This window comes from Populus euphratica, unplaced genomic scaffold (assembly GCF_000495115.2).
Source record: "Populus euphratica unplaced genomic scaffold, PopEup_1.0 scaffold586.1, whole genome shotgun sequence".
Lineage (NCBI taxonomy): Eukaryota > Viridiplantae > Streptophyta > Magnoliopsida > Malpighiales > Salicaceae > Populus > Populus euphratica.
Window position 1 is genome coordinate 8,955 of NW_011500460.1, and position 17,773 is coordinate 26,727.

The window sequence follows — 17,773 nt, forward strand, 5'->3', positions numbered from 1 at the left end:
CTTTGTATGCCCGTAAAAAAAAAAAAAAAACAATTGATTGATTAACTTTATGTCTAACCTATTTTTAAACGAACGATTCTGTAGTTTCATCCTCTTTGAATGGCCTATCTTTTAATTCTTTTAATTTAAACAAGCTGCTTCTTCTGATTGTCTTTCATCTCTCGTGGTTTATTTATTTATTTATACTCTTTTGATTTTTTTGATTTTTCCTCTTTTTTATCCCTATCAAATTAATATTAAAAAATTACTAAATATAAATAAAAACATTAATGATGAAACTTTTTTCTTAGTGTATTGCGTTGACATTTACTAATAAAATTTCTATCCATGTATCCATTAGTAAGTAGCAATAAAAAAAATTTCTTCTATATATATCAAAAAAATTACAGTAAAAAATAAAAAATAAAAAAATACTAAATAATATGATAATATATATCTTTTACAAATAATATTATTGATAAAATTAAACATAAAATAAAATACATCAATAAATATACCAATAATTTTTTTTTCATAATATATACGCAAGAAATATAATAATGAAACGATTCTTAGAGTATATTTGAAATTATAATAGTAGTAATAATTTAAAATATTTTTTTCTTATAAATATATTAAAATAATTTTTTATTTTTTTAAAATTATTTTTAATATTATTATATTAAAATAATTTAAAAATATAATTTTTTATTTTAAATAAAAAATAATTCTCAAAATTTTTAAAAATACATTGCAAAGACTCCCTTAATAATAAATGGACACTAACGGAGGAGGAGGTGGCGCGAAAAGCACTATCAGATCTCAAATCCTCAATCTGAAAGAGAGAGATTCAGATCTCCTATCAAAACCCCCGTCTTCATTTCCAGTAAGGAAAAAGAGAAAATGCAGAAAACGGCACAATCGTGGTTCACGGGAGGCCCAACCTTCAACGACCAAAAATCCTCCTCCTCTTCCCCGTCTTTGCTATCAGATTGGAACGCTTACGCCGCTTCTCAGGAATCCGATTCCTCCGCTCCAGTTTTCGATCTCGAAGCCGCAGTCCGTACCACCAGCGACAAAGTATCCGGCACCTTCAACGTGTAATTTCTACTACCCTACAACGTCATAATTATACTTTCATTTCATATTCTCTCTTCAAGATTGGATTAAATTATGCTTCGTTCTGGTGCCAGTGTTAGTCAATCGTGAACAATTAGGTTTCTTACCAGCAAAAATGTTATTAGAAAATTGATTTAATAAATGGCGTTGTTTTGCTAGTGAATTTTCAATTATTTTGACATTTTTTTTGCTATTTAATTCCATTATGCTGAGCATTTAATTGCGGGGCAATCCATCTCTGCGGTCACTGTAATCACTTGTATAATTGACTGGCAAACGGCAAGCATATCATTTTTCTCAATTGTTATGTGCTGAGAGTGCAATGGTGTGTTAAGGCTTCTTAACAAATGAAGAAGAAGTGAGGTTACGTGTTAAGGTTTCTTAACAAACGAAGAAGAAGTGAGGTTAAGAACAAAGGATTTGACTAATTGTTAAGGTTCCTTAACAAATGAAGAAGGAGTGAGGTTAAGAACAGAGGATTTGACAGGGAGAATTTAAGGGAGAAGAGATAGATTGAATTGACTGTATTCTATATTTTTCGTATTCAACTGATACCCTTGATCATGGTTTTATAGTAACTGAAGATAATGACTAACTGACTACTCTAACTAACTATAATAGTTGTAACCATATGCTAACTAACTATGGCTAACAACTAACAGAATTAATCACGTCCTTGTTGCGTGTTGCACACATTACCAATCTTGCACCACCTTTAGCTTCTTCTTTCCATATACTTCATCCATTCCTAGTGACTAGGTACATAACAATACCCCTCCATGAAAAGGATCACCTCCTTGTTGCATGTTGTAGACGTTACCAATCTTGCACCACCTTTAGCTTCTTCTTTCCATATACTGCATCCATTCCTAGTGACTAGGTACATAACAGTATCCCCTCCATGAAAAGATTCTTGTCCCAAGAATCTATAGCTGAAATAATTCACGTATCAACACTGAAATCTGGGAATTGCAACTGCAGCTCTGTCAACTCCTCCCACGTAGTATCTTCAGGGAACGAATTTAACCGCTGAACTAAGCCTGCAACCACTTCTTTCTAAACCCAAGGTTCGTAACAATCCTCAAGAATCAAGGCAATGAAAGCTGTCATTAGCTCTACTTTTAGGCTCATGATTCAGGTGTCCTCTCTAAGGTGTTCTTTATCATGATCATGGACAGCATGCCATTCAGTTTTGGCGTTTAGGTAGAGGGAACAAACAACTGCTCTTTTCAAAGAGGACTCTAATCTATCCTTCACATCAAGATGCCTCTGAATATACCTTGCAAGAGCTAGGTGTTGAGCTTCCTCTTTTAGAGTCCCTCTTTTTGAGCCTCTACCAAGATCATAAGCATGCTGGAGAAAATCCCAGGGATAGTAATCTCTCCCATGACAATAGCGGCATTTGTAAAATGAACCTGAAACTCTAACTCTAATTCTTTCCTTCTTCAAATCTTTATAATGCCTTTCTTCATACCTGTAAAACTCGGACTCTCTTATTTTCCTTTCTTACGATCTAAGACACATCACTAACCCTCCAAGGCTTGTTGAGAAAGAAGCTGTGATATTGGATTCTTGATCAAAAAAATGGAATTGAGTGGTTGTAAAGTATAGCCTCTTTACTATTCTGTTCTTTCCCATCAGAAATTATGCTAGCTCTTTCAACTTCTTGGCTCTCTGAGTATGTTCTTAGCAGGGCCATTAAAACCTCCAATTTTGATCCGATTTGATCAAGCTTTCTGTTTTGCTCCTGCCATTGTCTCTTGTATTCAGCTCTAAAGTTTTGAATTTCTTGATTATTTATTTGACGTTCCTGTACGTTCCTGGATCCTTGCAATATTCTTTCTTGATTGCTGTGAGTACCATTTTTTTTTCCCGTTGTTGGAGTATTCAAGATTCCTCTAGAGTTGGCTCCAACTTCTCTTCCTACCATCTGAGTAGCAAGAAATGATTGGAACTGATTTGATAATGTTTCAATCTGCAAACTGATTTGATCAGTTCTCTTGTTTTGCTCCACCCATTGTTCTTGCCACTTGCTTTGTTGGTCAGCCATTGATTCATGAAATTCCTGGTGAAGGCTTTGCATTCTTTCATCCAACCTCTTGCAACGTTCTTCAACATTTTTCAACCATCTTGATTGGATTTTAGAGCTCTAATACCAATTGTTAAGGTTTCTTAACAAATGAGGAAGAAGTAAGGTTAAGAACAGAGGATTTGACTAATTGTTAAGGTTTCTTAACAAATGAAGAAGAAGTGAGGTTAAGAACAGAGGATTTGATAGGGAGAATTCAAGGGAGAAGAGATGAGACTGAATTGACTGTATTCTATATTTGTTTTATTCAACCGATACCCTTGATCATGGTTTTATAGTAACTGAAGATAACGACTAACTGACTGCTCTAACTAACTATAACAGCTGTAACCATATGCTAACTAACTATGGCTAACAACTAACAGAATTAACCACCCTTTTATTGTGTGTTGCAGACGTTACCAATCTTGCACCACCTGTAGCTTCTTCTTTCCATATACTGCATCCATTCCTAGTGACTATGCATCCATTCCTAGTGACTAGGCATGTAACATGGTGTTGGTGAAATGAGTTTAAGTTCTAATTAAAGGTAAAATCAGGAAGAGAGAAAAAATTACGAAAACTATTTTCATGCGTGATGAAACTATTTTCATCGGATTATTATTTTCCTGCAAGCTTGAATTGGAAACTGATTTTTGAGTTGGTCCATGGCTTTATTGGTATTTATTTCCTCATGATTGATTACTATCATAAATACAAGAACGTTTAAGTCTAAGTATTTTTTGTTCAACTTCAGAGTTTCGAAAGGAGTCAGGGATATACCCGGGAGTTTTCAGTCTTCCACTATCAATGTTCCTTCTGGACAATCTTTCGTGTACTTTGGTATACTACTTGCTGCTGGAGTGTTCTTTGTCTTTATTGCATTCACCATGTTCCTTCCTGTCATGGTGTTGGTGCCTCAGAAATTCGCAATCTGCTTTACTATTGGTTGTGCCTTAATCGTTGCTTCATTCTTTGCACTCAAAGGCCCTAAGAATCAGCTTGCCCACATGTTTTCTAAAGAGGTATTGTATTTTATTTTACTTTATTTTATTTCCCTGACCAATGCTCGTATTAGTTAATGAATCACTTACAGAAACATTTGAGTTATGTTTTATTGCATGGCTTAAAGTTGTTGAATGTTTCTTGTCAATGAGATATTTAGGCTCCTTGCTTTCCTTCTTATTTACAGAGGCTCCCTTTCACTTTGGGATTTATCAGTACCATGGTAGGAACTGTATATGTTTCTATGGTGCTTCACAGTTACATCCTTTCTGTGCTCTTCTCCGTGTTACAGGTACCAACTTCAAATTCCTGTGTGGTACTTTGAATTTCTTTATAGTCTACTCATGTGCTTGGCAGATAGCTCACCTAGGTATCTGAGTAACATCTGGTGTAAAACTTGAATAGTTCGTACTAGATAGGTTACCCGCGCTACCTTTTAATGTGCAAGAGAAGTTTCATCGAAGTAATCGCTGAACAAGGATAAAAAAAAATGTGCAGTCATTGCTAATCTGTTTTTTAACATAATAAAATTAAAAGAAATTTCAAATGCAGTTGCTTTTGTTTTTTAAATACTAAAACAATGACACGGTGGATAGTCGATCGACGTAGGTCAATTTGTGTTCACCTTTCAAATACAAGAAATACAAGGACTTTCAAATACAAGGACTAGTTGGCAATTATTTTTTATTTTTTATATGATAATAAAAATAGATGCTCGCATAAAAGATTAATTTTTTTTAAAATAATTTAAATATGATGGATTGGATAAAAAAATGTTTGATATAATTAAAAAAAAAAGATAACTATAATCTTTTTTTGAAAACATAGTTTTAATGGTATTTTAAAAAATAATAACTCAAATGTATTCTTAATTAATTTCCCAACTCGATAAAGTAATAATGTAATATCTATATTTAGTTATTTAATTTCAAATTAAAATAATCTTAAAATGAAAAAAATACAAAAATAAAAGCATAGGACCAGCAGTGCGGGCTTAGGAGGCCTAACATGCCCGACCCACTAAAATTCAAACCTAGCGTGTGGCCCTGGCAGAACAAGCCTGTGTGCATGAGCTTGATATTATTTGGTATTTAAAGGTCACTGGCATGTCTAATTATTGAACAAAAAAATAAAAAATAAACCACACTTTTTCTGCAAACCTAGTTTCTAGCCATCATAGTGGTTATAAACAAATCAGGATAGATATTGTTTTTACTTAAAAACCTAATTTTAACCTATTTTATAAAAAAAATATAAAAATAAATGCAAAAGAGCCAAGAGTGTGAGCCTAGAAGGCCCATCATGCCCAACCGGCTAAAATTCAAGCCTAGCAGAACATGCCAGTGTATGATATTTTTTTATTATTTAAATAGGTGGATGACATGTTGTTTGTTAATTTTATTTTATTTTTTTAAAAAAATAGATGACATTTACTCTAAATATCCAGTTTCTAGCCATCATAGAGGTGATTGAAAAATCTTGATAGGTATTTTTTTAGTCAAAAACCTGATTTTAACTGATTTTCACATAAAAACACTCTTATAACCTTAAAAAATTAATTCCTCAATTCAAAAAACTCAAAATTGGTTAAAAACAAATCAAATGGTGAAAAAATCTCACAACATTGATTTATTTTTTTTGGCAATTTGATAGTCCAAAACCATCTCAATGACTCCTCTCGGACACTTTGATACCAAATTTGATTTTTTTGTCATCAGATTCTAACCAATCAATGTTTTTCTTGATCATCCACTATTTTCTCATAATTTTCTCTGTCCTTTCTCTAACAACTCAGGGACTGAACTAAATTGTTTAATTGCAAAAATAAAGGGAACTAAAAGGAAATTTGAAAATATACTAAGGTAACATTAAGCAAAAGGTGTCGACACCATTTTCTTTCTTTATTTTTTTTAAAAGGACTCCTGTTTTTTCTTTGTTTCAGTTTTGATCCCCTAGTTATCTAAGTAAAGATTCTGTATGTGGCGTAAAACCTGAGTTTTGCTACTATTGTTTACTTTTTACCATTATTTTTCTAAATTAAAAAGAAAGGTACAATTTTTTTGTCCCATTTCTTTGTTGAATTGTAGTAGTGTCTTGTCAGGTGTCTGGCATGCCAATTGAGTTATTGTTTTTCCACTAGTGGCAGTTTATGATTTGTAGAATATCAATAGGCTTTGCGTATTCCTGTTGGGTGAATCTGTGATTTTTCGGATCCATGGAATTATGGTGTTTGTATTTACTCGTTTGAAATACCTCAGATTATGCACCAGGGCAACATTGCCCTCTCAAACCATAGATATCAATTTCTTCATTTCTTTTCATTGTAGTCACTGGAGTAATAATTCTTGAGAAACTTAAGCCTTTTTAAAACTTTGCTAGGTCCTCGCTCTATCGTATTATGCCATTTCTTATTTCCCTGGAGGATCAACTGGGCTGAAGTTTCTTTCTTCAACTCTTACCGCATCAATACTGAGATGTTTCGGAAGGTGATATCAGTGTCTGGTTTTTCTCATTTATTATTGTTCCCGTCATATGTCTATGTTTTCTTTTATTTATTTTTTTTTAAAATTTTTTGGTGTATGAAATTCTTATTGATCAAAAGAACTAGAAAGGGCAGAGCCCTCATAGTTTATCTAAGATAGAAATGTTCCTTGGTGTTAAATAACATTCAGAGTTATGTTTGAATTTGAAACTCTTTCGACTCCCTCCAGCTTTGGATGTGATAACATTCTCATCCTTGTGTGAAAATGCTTGTCACTTGGGCGTTGGAAAAGCTTTCCGAGTCATGATCTTGTTTTGAGAGATTCCATGCCACAAAAGATGTTTCAGGGTTGGTGCACTATCCAGTCCGAAAGAGTGCTTGGGATTTTTAAGCGAGTGCAGATTTTGATTTTCTCGCTGTTCTGAACCAAGAGAGACCTCTCGTTCAACAGACATTTAACGGAGGATTAAAGGTACTATCGGCACAAGTCCAACATCCAAAGAGAGAAAGAAAAACACACATCTTACAAAAGCCAACTCATACTACATCCCCGCTATCATATGCCTCATTAATTACCTCATCAGTTTCATTTCTACCTTCTCTACTCCCAGACCCAATCAAGCTCTTGCTAGTGTATTTGGATTTTAATGCTACTCCAATATGACTGGCTGAAGCACCAGCCTGAATTGCCTCTGCGTACAAAACCTTCATCATGTTCCTAAAGCGACGCGGGAAGGTCGGAAACCGGGACATGGAAGCTACAATCCCCTGCAATCTGTTGAGGATTAAATCCATAATGGGTTAGGAGGATAATATCTACTTTTCGAGCTCTATTTAGTCTAGAGGATTCTGGTCTAGGCTGCCCTCATTATAATAACAAGAATCCAGTGCAGTTTAACCCAGAAAAGGTTGTGTTCTACCTCTCAGTTGGATACACAATTTAAAAACATACCTTCTGATAATGGCTTGCAGCTGTGCCCTTCTGACATTGTCATTGGATGGAAATCCAGTTCCATCCCACTCCTCGGGCCTCTTGTTTTCGCACTCAATAACCAGCCTTTTCAGACAGGTTTCTTCATTTTCTTCTACTTTCAGATTCTTTATTTGCTCTTTCATAATTAATAACGGTTCGATTAACCACTCAAACACCTTTTCCCTTGGTCCATTGTTTCTTGCCAACTCTACATCATCAGCTGCAAGATTCAATTGCTATTATGATCATGACTAGCACTGTAAAATAGCATCAATCAAGCTAGGACAAAAGGTTTAGAAAAGACATACAGATCACCAGCCCAGATGAGTCAGACTTCGCAGATACAAGCAGACAATGTAGTACGGACCAAGTAGGTAATTTGATGCTCAGCTTCTTACAATTAGCCTTAACAAGGCATTCTTCAATTTCCTGGATATTTATCAGGCCATCACGAAGCAGTATCCTACCATTTACCTCGCAAGCTTTGAATAACCAATCCCATACCTGTGCCATCGAAGCGTTCATAAGAAACAAAATTGATTACAGCTTGTACGCGGAGAACTCGATACCTGCACTGCTTTGTGTTGCTGGATTTCCCACTTCAGTGTTCTTGACTTTTGCGAGATGAGTTGCGCATTGAGCGAGTTTTCTCTTCTAGTCTTCAAGCTGTTGTCCTCTCCTGGCTTAGGATTTGCATTCCTGCGATGACAAATTATTAGTACCAGTACTGCTTTAACTTTCATCTCACCTTTTTCCTTCTTCTTGTGTTCAACGACGGATCTAAAGATTCAGTTAATTTTTTTTTTTTTTTTTAATGTGTTTGTCGATATGAAACAGAGAAACAGGAGGAAATTTCATACTTCACATCCATCGGCTTCTCTTCTGGAGGGACCTTCTCACATAGTTCATCCATGTAAGAGAAGTAAGAATGGAAGCAAAAATCTGTAAAATCGCACACTACTGTGCAGGTACCTTTGATAGTGGCCAAGCAACCATCCTGGTGGAAGGAAATTCAAGCGGAAGCCAAATTTCAATAAAATCACTCTACTGAAGGCTTATCCCGATAAAGTGATAAAAATGGGCATTTTAATCCTGCTTCGCTACCCTTATGATTTTGATGCTCAAATGCGCAGAGCTAGCATGCGAGATCCATGGAGCAATGTAGATATGAGAGACCGAAATATCTTACCTCAAGATAATATAAAATGCAAATATGAGAATGTAGAAGTTTAACCTGGTTTTAACAATTCAAAGCCATAAAATGGTAGCGAGAAAACAGAATGAACTTAGAAGGTTAAGAGGCCTGAATGTTCACTTCTCCTTGAGGACATTGGTCCAACATGCATCTTAGAACACTGGAATGTTGTTTCGACAATCACTGGGCAATGCTTTATGACTACTTGGGTGCGAAGCTCGTGACAAAAGCAGAATCCAGATGTCAGAAAGTGTTCTAGGATTGCATCTGAAAGCAAACATTATACAGCAATTCGGAGAAAAAAATGATACTGCAGAGACACCAGTTAAACACGCTTCTTCAGATATTAGAATCATGTTCTAAGGAGGCTAGGAAACAATTAACAAGGACTTGCAGAAGCAAGAATTCCGACTATCTCTGTAAATAAAATCAGAAATAACCCCAAGACCAAGGCATACTGAACCATGCCATACGAATATTCAGCTCTTAACTTCATCTGATGTTTCCATTTGCAATCTCAAATCTTATGTAAGCCAACCAGAATCAGTACAGTTCAATGGGTATCATGTCATCATTTTTGCTGCAGTCATATGGTTCGTTTGGGCACAGAAAAGAAGGCCAAGACAGAGAGAGACTCACAGCAAAACAGTGAACATTCAGAACTATACTTGCGGTGAAACATAAACAGTGCCAAGAAAGAGAGAGAGAGTCTCACAGCAAAACAGTGGTAGAATTTGTCCTTGACATTCTCCCCGACAGCCTCAAAAGTTGCAAGAAGAGGAGCAAAAAACCCGTATCCAATGCCACCCAAAACGCTTCCGCCAATTCCAATGACTGGCCAAAGGACCATGGGCACAGGCAAGAGCAAAAGCACCGCAATCTTCAGGACAATACCAAGCCTCTTGGTTCTACAATTGTAAACGAATACCGAATCAAATTACAAGAACAAAAGCAAATATGAACTTCAATAGAAGCATATGTATATATACCTTGCCACACAATAGTAAGTGTACAAGAAATGGGCTATCCAAAGACCAATGATCACAGCTGAATTACCGATCACAATAATCCCCAGGGCGATTGGACCAATTATCGCAGCTGTGTACAAAAAAAGAATTTTAGCAACACAGACTCACAAGCCATAGCTACTACCAACAACCCTCCTAGAAATTCTCCACTGAAAAAACCATGCACCCCATTGATTATTTGGCTGGTAAAACATGGAGAATTTCTAAAAAACATGATATACCTTTGGCAAGGCCAAGGATGAGGAGGAAGAAGAAGAAGGGCAAGAAGGAGAAGAAGCTCCAAAGGGTAGCCAGAAACCCAACGGGAACCTTCATGAGCTGGCTAGCTGAAGGTCCTCTTTGATGAATTCAATAAGACTAGCTAAGCCTAATAATAAAGGGAAAAATCATAGTAATATATATGGATTAATTTAGAGAAAGGGAGCTGCTGCTTTGGAGAAGCCCGGTGGAAGAAGATGGGAGGGTTACGTGGCGAGAGACGGTGATCCAAAGAACACGTGGCGAGGGAGGGACCTAAAAGGGACCCGTGAGTTTAAAACGGTGGCTCTGGGCGTGACAGACACCGCTCTCCCGGCTCCTTTCATCGCACCTTTTTTGGCGGGAACCAACCGCCTTCTAAAAAAAAAAAAAAATTTATCGAAATCCAACACCACTTCTTTTACTTGATTGCTATGACCTTTTTATTTTATTTTCTTAAGTACAAGAATGTAAAGCCAACAATCGTTACCGTTAATTTTAAGAACTCCATTGTTTTGTTTTAAAAGATCTTGACACACCATTAAATTTGAAGATGGTTAATTATTATTTTTTTGTTTACTAACATTAATTTTCATTAAAATTGTATTTTAATTGAAAATAAAAATAATTTAAGATGCTGTGTTTTTATAAGATTCAATTCTTTGTTACATTTGAGGTTATGTTAACTTCACACACACACATATATATATATAAGAATTTTGATATTTAGTCTAGAAGTACTGTAATTTGTTGAGTGAGGGAGGTTACCACCTAAATTAAATTACATGTTAAATTGAATTTAATTTCTAAATAAATTTAAATTTAATTAATAATCCGTTAGGATTTTTATATTTAAAATAAAAGATTAAATCACATAATTCAATTCAAATATATTATTGAAATACATGTGAAAATAAATTAAATTAGCAATTCTAGTTTATAAATTGTTTTTGTTACACAAATCATTTCTTTTTGTTACAAGCACCCTTATATTTATTTAAAAGACATAAAATTTACATTTTTTAAAGAATTTTTAAATAGACATACCTCATATTAATTGTTCATTGCAAAAAATTAAAAGGATATATTTTTAAATTTTTTTTTATCAAAATATATCTTTCTTTACATTAAGATATTGAGAAAAACAATTCTAGATATATTCCAATAAAAACTCTTGAGTTTCTATCAAATCAAACTTATATAAAATATAAATATCAAACCATCACAAGATACAACTTTTTGCTCGAGGATTTTGTTGTTTTTCCATCACTAGGCTCTACCATATATTTGAATTGTTCATGCAATAAGTAGATCTATACAAAATGATCATCAATTGAATAATACTTAAGTATTGTGAAACTGAAGTCCTCCACAAACCTTTTCTGTTGAATGATGCTGGGCATAGTTTTTCTCTTACTGGACAAAGCTGCTAGTGAAATTAGCACTAACTTCACATGCCCAGTTCTGTATATTGTATAACTTGCATGTCTTATTTGATGCTCCTTTATATATGAAAAGGAAGCAGGACTAGGCATGGAAGAGCACTAAAAAGGATGAAATATATTTGTATTTGATGGAATTTGCAATTTTGCAAGCTGTTTCACTCAGCAAGATGATGTTAAAACTGTTGATTTTCGAGACATCGGTGTAAATCAATAAATGTATTTGTTTCTGCAGGTTGGTTCTCTGGATTAAACTAGTTGGTTTTGAAACATGTAATTTTCTAGACACCAAGGAAAGCAAGAGGGTTTTTTTATAAAAAAAATTCTAGAATCAGCTATATTTCTTTGTTAATTCTTTTGGGTGAGTTCCTCTAGAAACTATAAAATTACAAACTGAGGTGATTAGAGATGAGGTTTTTCGTTTGACGAAGAAGAGATGGAAAGAGAGTTAAGGAAGATGAGACCTAAGTTAGGGTTTTGGTTGTTGAGAAATTTATTTATTTTATTTGTTAAGGGTAAAATAATAATTTGAATTTAGCTTATATAGAATGTTTTTGTATTTATGTTAAAACAATAACTTTAAAATAAAGTGATCAATGAAAATCCTAGTCTTCTCTTTTATCTCCTCTTTTATGCTAGTATTTTTGTTGTGTAAATTTTGATTGCTTTAACATGATATCAGAGTTGGTTTTATAGAGTAAGATTTAATCTCAAACATAGCTTTCGCGGATCCAATTGGTAACAACTAGTTTTGTGTTAATTTTTTTGGAGTGATATTTGTTCAGTTTCTAGAAATATGGTATTTCATCTTTTCTTTAGTTTCTACAATTTAGTATTTGTGTTTTGTTTCTGCAATTTTTTTTGGAGTAATCGTATAACTTTGAGAAGATGTATATTCAGTTTCTGCAATTTGGTATTTTGTTTTTCACTGGTTTTACGTGTTGGTTTTCTTTGTTTGATGATTATTGCTACTAAAAAAGATAATTCACTTCAGTCTATGATTGTGAGATTGGATGGAAAGAGCTATTCGTATTGAGGTTATGTAATGAGAAATCTCCTTAATGGTAAAAAGATATGGGGATATGTTAGTATAAATTATGTGATACTTACGAATATTAAGGAGGGGGATATTGCTTTGACAGATGCATGAGAAACAAACCATGCAAATATTATTACTTGGATTAAAAATTCTATTGAGTATTCCATTTGTATGCAGTTGGCAAAGTATGAGACAATAAAGGAGATTTGATATTATCTACAAAAGTTATTCACGCAATTAAATTTTACAAAACAGTATCATTTAGAGAATAACATGCAAGCTCTTCGCTAGAAGAATATAAGTATTTAGGCATTTTATTTTATTATAACAGATCTTTGAGATCAATTAGCTTTTATAAAATTGGTAGAATTAAAGGTATGTGGTGTCTATATTGATTGTAGAGAGCAATAACGATTAATACAGTTTCTAACAACATTTTATATTGATTTTGAAGAACTTCAAGGTTCAATTTTGCATCATTCTCCATTACCTTCTATTGACTTTGTTGTTAGTGAGTTATTAGCTGAAGAAATACATTTTCAGTCTTATTCTGAAAATAAAATTCTTTATGCTTTGAATTCTTCTGTGCTACCAGTACCCTCTAAGCTATTCTCCGATCATTAGAGCAAGCCTTAAACAAGGGTCGCCTTCAACGAGTGTAGTTATTGCAAGCAGAAAGGTTATTAGAAGGCTTCGTGTTCTAAAGTGAGACAATAAAATTAAGTTTGGAAGCTTGACAGCTAATCATAATCTAATGCTCACAAACCAGCTCAAGGTTATAAACCACCACACCACACCACACCACACCACAATACTGCAACAGTAGTTTTATTAGGCTCTATCACCGATCCTAGTATTTTGGTTGAGTGATTTTAGAATTTTCTCCCTTTACAACTATAAGCATTGTCCGCTTCTTTTTTGTAGGTTATTTTCCTCATAGTTCCTCAAGTATGTCACATTCTAAATAGGTCTTGGATTCTAGTGCTTTATATCATATGTCTGCAAATTCTTCATCTTTTATTTATATGTCATTTTCGCCTTCTATTCCTATTATGACTGCTAATGACACTCTCATGCTTTTAGTAGGCATTGGTTCTATTATCACACCTCACTTGTCTCTCCCTAATGTTTATTTTATTCTAAAGCTTATATTGAATCTTGCTTTTGTTGGTCAGTTATGTGATTCTGATGATTATTTAGTTATTTTTCCTTTTTTTTTAATATGTACAGGATGTACAATCTCAGAAGCTGATTGGGACAAGCCGTAGGGAGAACATACTATATATTTTGGATAAGTTAAAGGTGCTAGTTGTTGCTGCTACTACTAGTGTTGATTTATCTTCTTTCTGTTTTAGTTTTTCCTTGTCTAGTTTTTATTTATGGAATTCTTGTCTAGGTCATGTTTTGTCTTCTCATTTGAGATTTTTGGCATCCACAAAAGCTTTAGAAAATTTACAAACTTGTGATATTTCTGATTATAGTGGATGTAAACTGGTGAAATTTTTCGCTTTACTTTTTAATTGAAGTATTTATGTTTTTTCTTTCCCATTTGAATTAATTCATTTTGATGTATGGGGACCTTTTTCTATTGCCATAAAAGAAATGTCTCGATATTATGTTTCTTTTATTATAATCATACTTATTATTATTGGGTTTATTTAATGAAATATCATTCTAAATTCTTTAAGATATATAAAGCCTTTCGAGCTTCTGTTAAAACTCAATATTCTACTATTATTAAATATTCTAGGTGGCGAATAATCTTCTAATAAATTTTGTGAGTTGCTTGCCTTAGATGGAACAATTCACCAAATATCATGTGGAAATACTCCTAACCAAAATGAAGTTTTTGAAAGAAAACATACGCACATTGTCAAAACTGCATGTTCTCTTTTGTTGTCTGCTTCTATTTATAATGAGTTTTGAGGAGATACTATTCTTACTTCTGTAAATTTGATTAATACAATTCCATCTTCTCATATTTCAGGTTTTTCTCCTCTCAAAATGTTGTATGGGTTTGCCTATGATTATTTCTCCTTTAGAGTTTTTGGTGTACTTGTTTCGTTCTTCATTCTTATGTGGAACACAATAAGTTGTCTTTTGAATCTTCTATTTATGTCTTTCTTAGTTATGATGAAGGTAAAAAAATGTATCGTTATTTTGATCCAATAACTCATAAAGTTTATGTGTCTCATCATGTTGTCTTTCTCGAGCATATTCTTATGTGGAACACAATAAGTTGTCTTTTGAATCTTCTATTTATGTCTTTCTTAGTTATGATGAAGGTAAAAAAATGTATCGTTATTTTGATCCAATAACTCATAAAGTTTATGTGTCTCATCATGTTGTCTTTCTCGAGCATATACCTTTATTTTCTATTCCATCCACTACTTATAGCTTGATTAGATTTAATCTTATTCATATAGATCTTTTTTCTAAGGATTCTGACAGTTTATCATCTTAAGTTCCTAGTACCTTGGATACCCCTCTCCATATTCGACCGATTTGTACTCATCATTCTACATATTTTACTTTACCTGAAGCTCTATTCTCATCTACACTCCTTTAAGCTTCATTTGACATTGTGAATCTACCTCTACATCAATCCACATGCATTTGTAAGTTTATAAAGCTACCAGATTTTGCTTATTCTTGTTATTCTTCCTCATTTACTTTCTTTTCAGCTTTTATTCATTGTCTCTTTGAGCTCTCATCCTATAAAGAGATAATTATTGATCCTTTTTTGCAACAAACTATGAAAGAAAAACTTTCTAGTTTATGTAAGACAAATACTTAAAATTTGGTTACCTTATGATAAGAATGTTGTTAGTTGTCGTTGAGTATGTAAGATCAATACTAGTTTTGATAGATTTATTGAGCGATATAAAACTAGGTTGATTGCAAAAGGATGCTCTCAACAGTAGGTATGGATTATAAGGAGATATTTGCCCTTGTTAGAAAAATAACTATTATTTATACTCTTATTACCGTAACTTTGGTTTGTCAGCAATACATTTCTTAATTTGATGTTAAAAATGCCTTCTTGAATTGAGTTCTTCAAGAAGAAGTTTATATGATGCCTCCCTCATAGTGTTTCATATGACTTTGAGTATGTTTGTAAGTTCAAAAAACATTATAAGGTCTCAAACAAGTACCTCATGCTTGGTTTGAGAAATTCTCTATTGTGATCTCATCTCTTTGATTTGTTTCTAGTAGTCATGATTTTACTTTTTTTTTTATTAAATGCACTAAAATATATCATATCACTCTGTCTTTATATGTTGATGACATTAATGGTATTTTAATTTTGAAGACGAAGTTTACTAGATAGTTCGAAATGAAGGGTTTTGGTTATCTTTGATATTTCCTGGGTATTAAGATAGCTTACTCACCCAGATGTTACATTCTTTCTCAGTCGAAGTATATTATAGATATTCTTAAGTGAACTAGATTTACTAATACCAAAACTGTAAATGCTCCCATTGAGGTTAATGTAAGATATTTTTCTTCTGATGGTTTACCTTTGACAAATGCTACTTTATATTGTACTATTATTGAGAGCTTGATATATCTCACTATTACTCGTCTAGATATTGTATATGATGTTCATGTTGTTAGTTGGTTTGTTGCTTCTCCTATTACCGTTCATTGGGAAACTTTATTTGTATTTTGCGATATCTTCAAGGTATAATCTTTCAGTGTCTTTTATTTCCATCCATCTCTTTCTTGGAACTGCGTGCATGCTATGATGTTGATCATGACAGTGATTTCACAGATTGCAAGTTTGTTACTAGTTTTTGTATCTTTTTAGGTGATTCTCTTATTTCTTGGAAAAAGTAAGAAACGATTTATTGTTTCTCAATCTTCAACCAAAATAGAATATTGTATTATGATATCTACTACCATAGAGATTGTTTATTCATGTTGGTTACTTACGGATATAGGAGTTTTCCTTTCTTGTCTTACTCTTATGTATTGTGACAACCAGAGTTCTATTTAGATTATTCACAACTTGTTTTTTCATGAATAAACTAAACACATTGAGATCGATTGTCATCTTACTTGTCATCATCTCAAGCATGACACTATTACTTTGCTTTTTGTTTCTTTTTCTTTACAGATTATAGATTTCTTTATCAAGTCGCATTCCATTTCTCGTTTTTATTTTCTAGTTGGTAAACTCTCAATGCTTGTAGCAGCCACATCGTGAGTTTGAAGGGAGATGTTAAGAAATATATTTATTTTATTTGTTAAGGATAGAATAATATTTTTAGTTTAGCCTATATATAATCTCTTTGTATTTATATTAGAATAACAACTTCAGAATAAAGTAATCAATGAAAACCTTAGCCTCCTTTTCTCTTAGTTCGTATTTTTGTTGTATTAATTTTGATTGCTATAACATTATTTATAATTGAATTTCTTGAGCAAATAAATTCCTTGAGTAATTCAGATGGTCTCCTCTCTTATTTGCTTTTAGTTATTTTTTTTATTAATTGAATTCTATTTTGAAATTCAAATTAGTATCCTTAAAAGGGTTTTAACCACAAAAAATGATTTCACTTTGTAAGTTGAATTCGATTCACGAGTTCAAATAGCTTATAAAGATTTGAGTTTTTTTATGTTCCTAATTTTTTTTGTTTTTAATATTTTTTTTCTTTTAATTGCATCCTATAAAACTAGTTTACCGGTCTACGATATGTTATAGGTCATATATATATATATATTGAATGTAAAAAAAAATTCAAGTTTAATGGGTCAACATTAAAACTTCTCAACCTAATTCCTCACTAAACTTGGGTTACTAAATAATATGAGAGTTATTTTAATATGATTTACTTAATTTAATAAGCTCAAAGGTAACCCGAACATGTAAAATACATGGTTTGGATTTAAAAAATTTCAAGATAATATTTTTTATAGTTTTGAGATGTCTTCATATTGGATTAACTCGAGTTTAATGGCTTTACCCGCCAAACCCATGATCGAGATCATAAACTCCACTGAGTTAGATAAATTTATTTTTTTACTTAATTATATGGTAAAAAACATATATACTTAAAAAATTGAGTACAAATCAAATGTCAGGATGTTTGTTTGAGACTACAATAATCTTATAAAAACAAATTGAATTAAATTATAAAAATCAGTTTAAAACAACTAAATATTAAATTATAAAATTAAAAAATAGAAGCCAATAAAAAAC

The 17,773-nt window shown here is 32.8% G+C and overlaps 2 protein-coding genes across 2 annotated transcripts; one reads left to right on the top strand and one right to left on the bottom strand.

Annotated features, from left to right (window-relative positions):
- The first annotated feature begins 752 nt into the window (after positions 1-752).
- On the top strand, positions 753-6,877 carry LOC105114817 (protein transport protein SFT2-like). The gene is made up of 4 exons (XM_011011509.1): positions 753-1,079; positions 3,924-4,191; positions 4,359-4,463; positions 6,551-6,877. Exons 1-4 carry the CDS (start codon positions 883-885, stop codon positions 6,659-6,661), a joined length of 681 nt encoding a protein of 226 aa, XP_011009811.1. The 5' UTR covers positions 753-882; the 3' UTR covers positions 6,662-6,877.
- LOC105114820 (uncharacterized membrane protein At3g27390-like) lies at positions 6,738-10,388 on the bottom strand. Its single transcript, XM_011011513.1, has 8 exons — positions 10,071-10,388; positions 9,811-9,919; positions 9,537-9,729; positions 8,445-8,623; positions 8,196-8,325; positions 7,935-8,130; positions 7,606-7,846; positions 6,738-7,428 (listed from the first exon to the last, which is right to left on the bottom strand). Exons 1-8 carry the CDS (start codon positions 10,162-10,164, stop codon positions 7,191-7,193), a joined length of 1,380 nt encoding a protein of 459 aa, XP_011009815.1. The 5' UTR covers positions 10,165-10,388; the 3' UTR covers positions 6,738-7,190.
- Between the last annotated feature and the right edge of the window lie 7,385 nt (positions 10,389-17,773).

Bases quoted from the DNA above. Each gene is read 5' to 3' on its own strand.
- LOC105114817 (XM_011011509.1), top strand. From the start codon at position 883: ATGCAGAAAACGGCACAATCGTGGTTCACGGGAGGCCCAACCTTCAAC. The intron at 4,192-4,358 runs GTATTGTATTTT...TCTTATTTACAG, and splicing joins CCCACATGTTTTCTAAAGAG to AGGCTCCCTTTCACTTTGGG. The intron at 4,464-6,550 runs GTACCAACTTCA...AAACTTTGCTAG, and splicing joins TGCTCTTCTCCGTGTTACAG to GTCCTCGCTCTATCGTATTA.
- LOC105114820 (XM_011011513.1), bottom strand. From the start codon at position 10,164: ATGAAGGTTCCCGTTGGGTTTCTGGCTACCCTTTGGAGCTTCTTCTCC. The intron at 8,131-8,195 runs GTATCGAGTTCT...TCGATGGCACAG, and splicing joins AGCAACACAAAGCAGTGCAG to GTATGGGATTGGTTATTCAA. The intron at 7,429-7,605 runs GTATGTTTTTAA...AATCCTCAACAG, and splicing joins CTGCAAGCCATTATCAGAAG to ATTGCAGGGGATTGTAGCTT.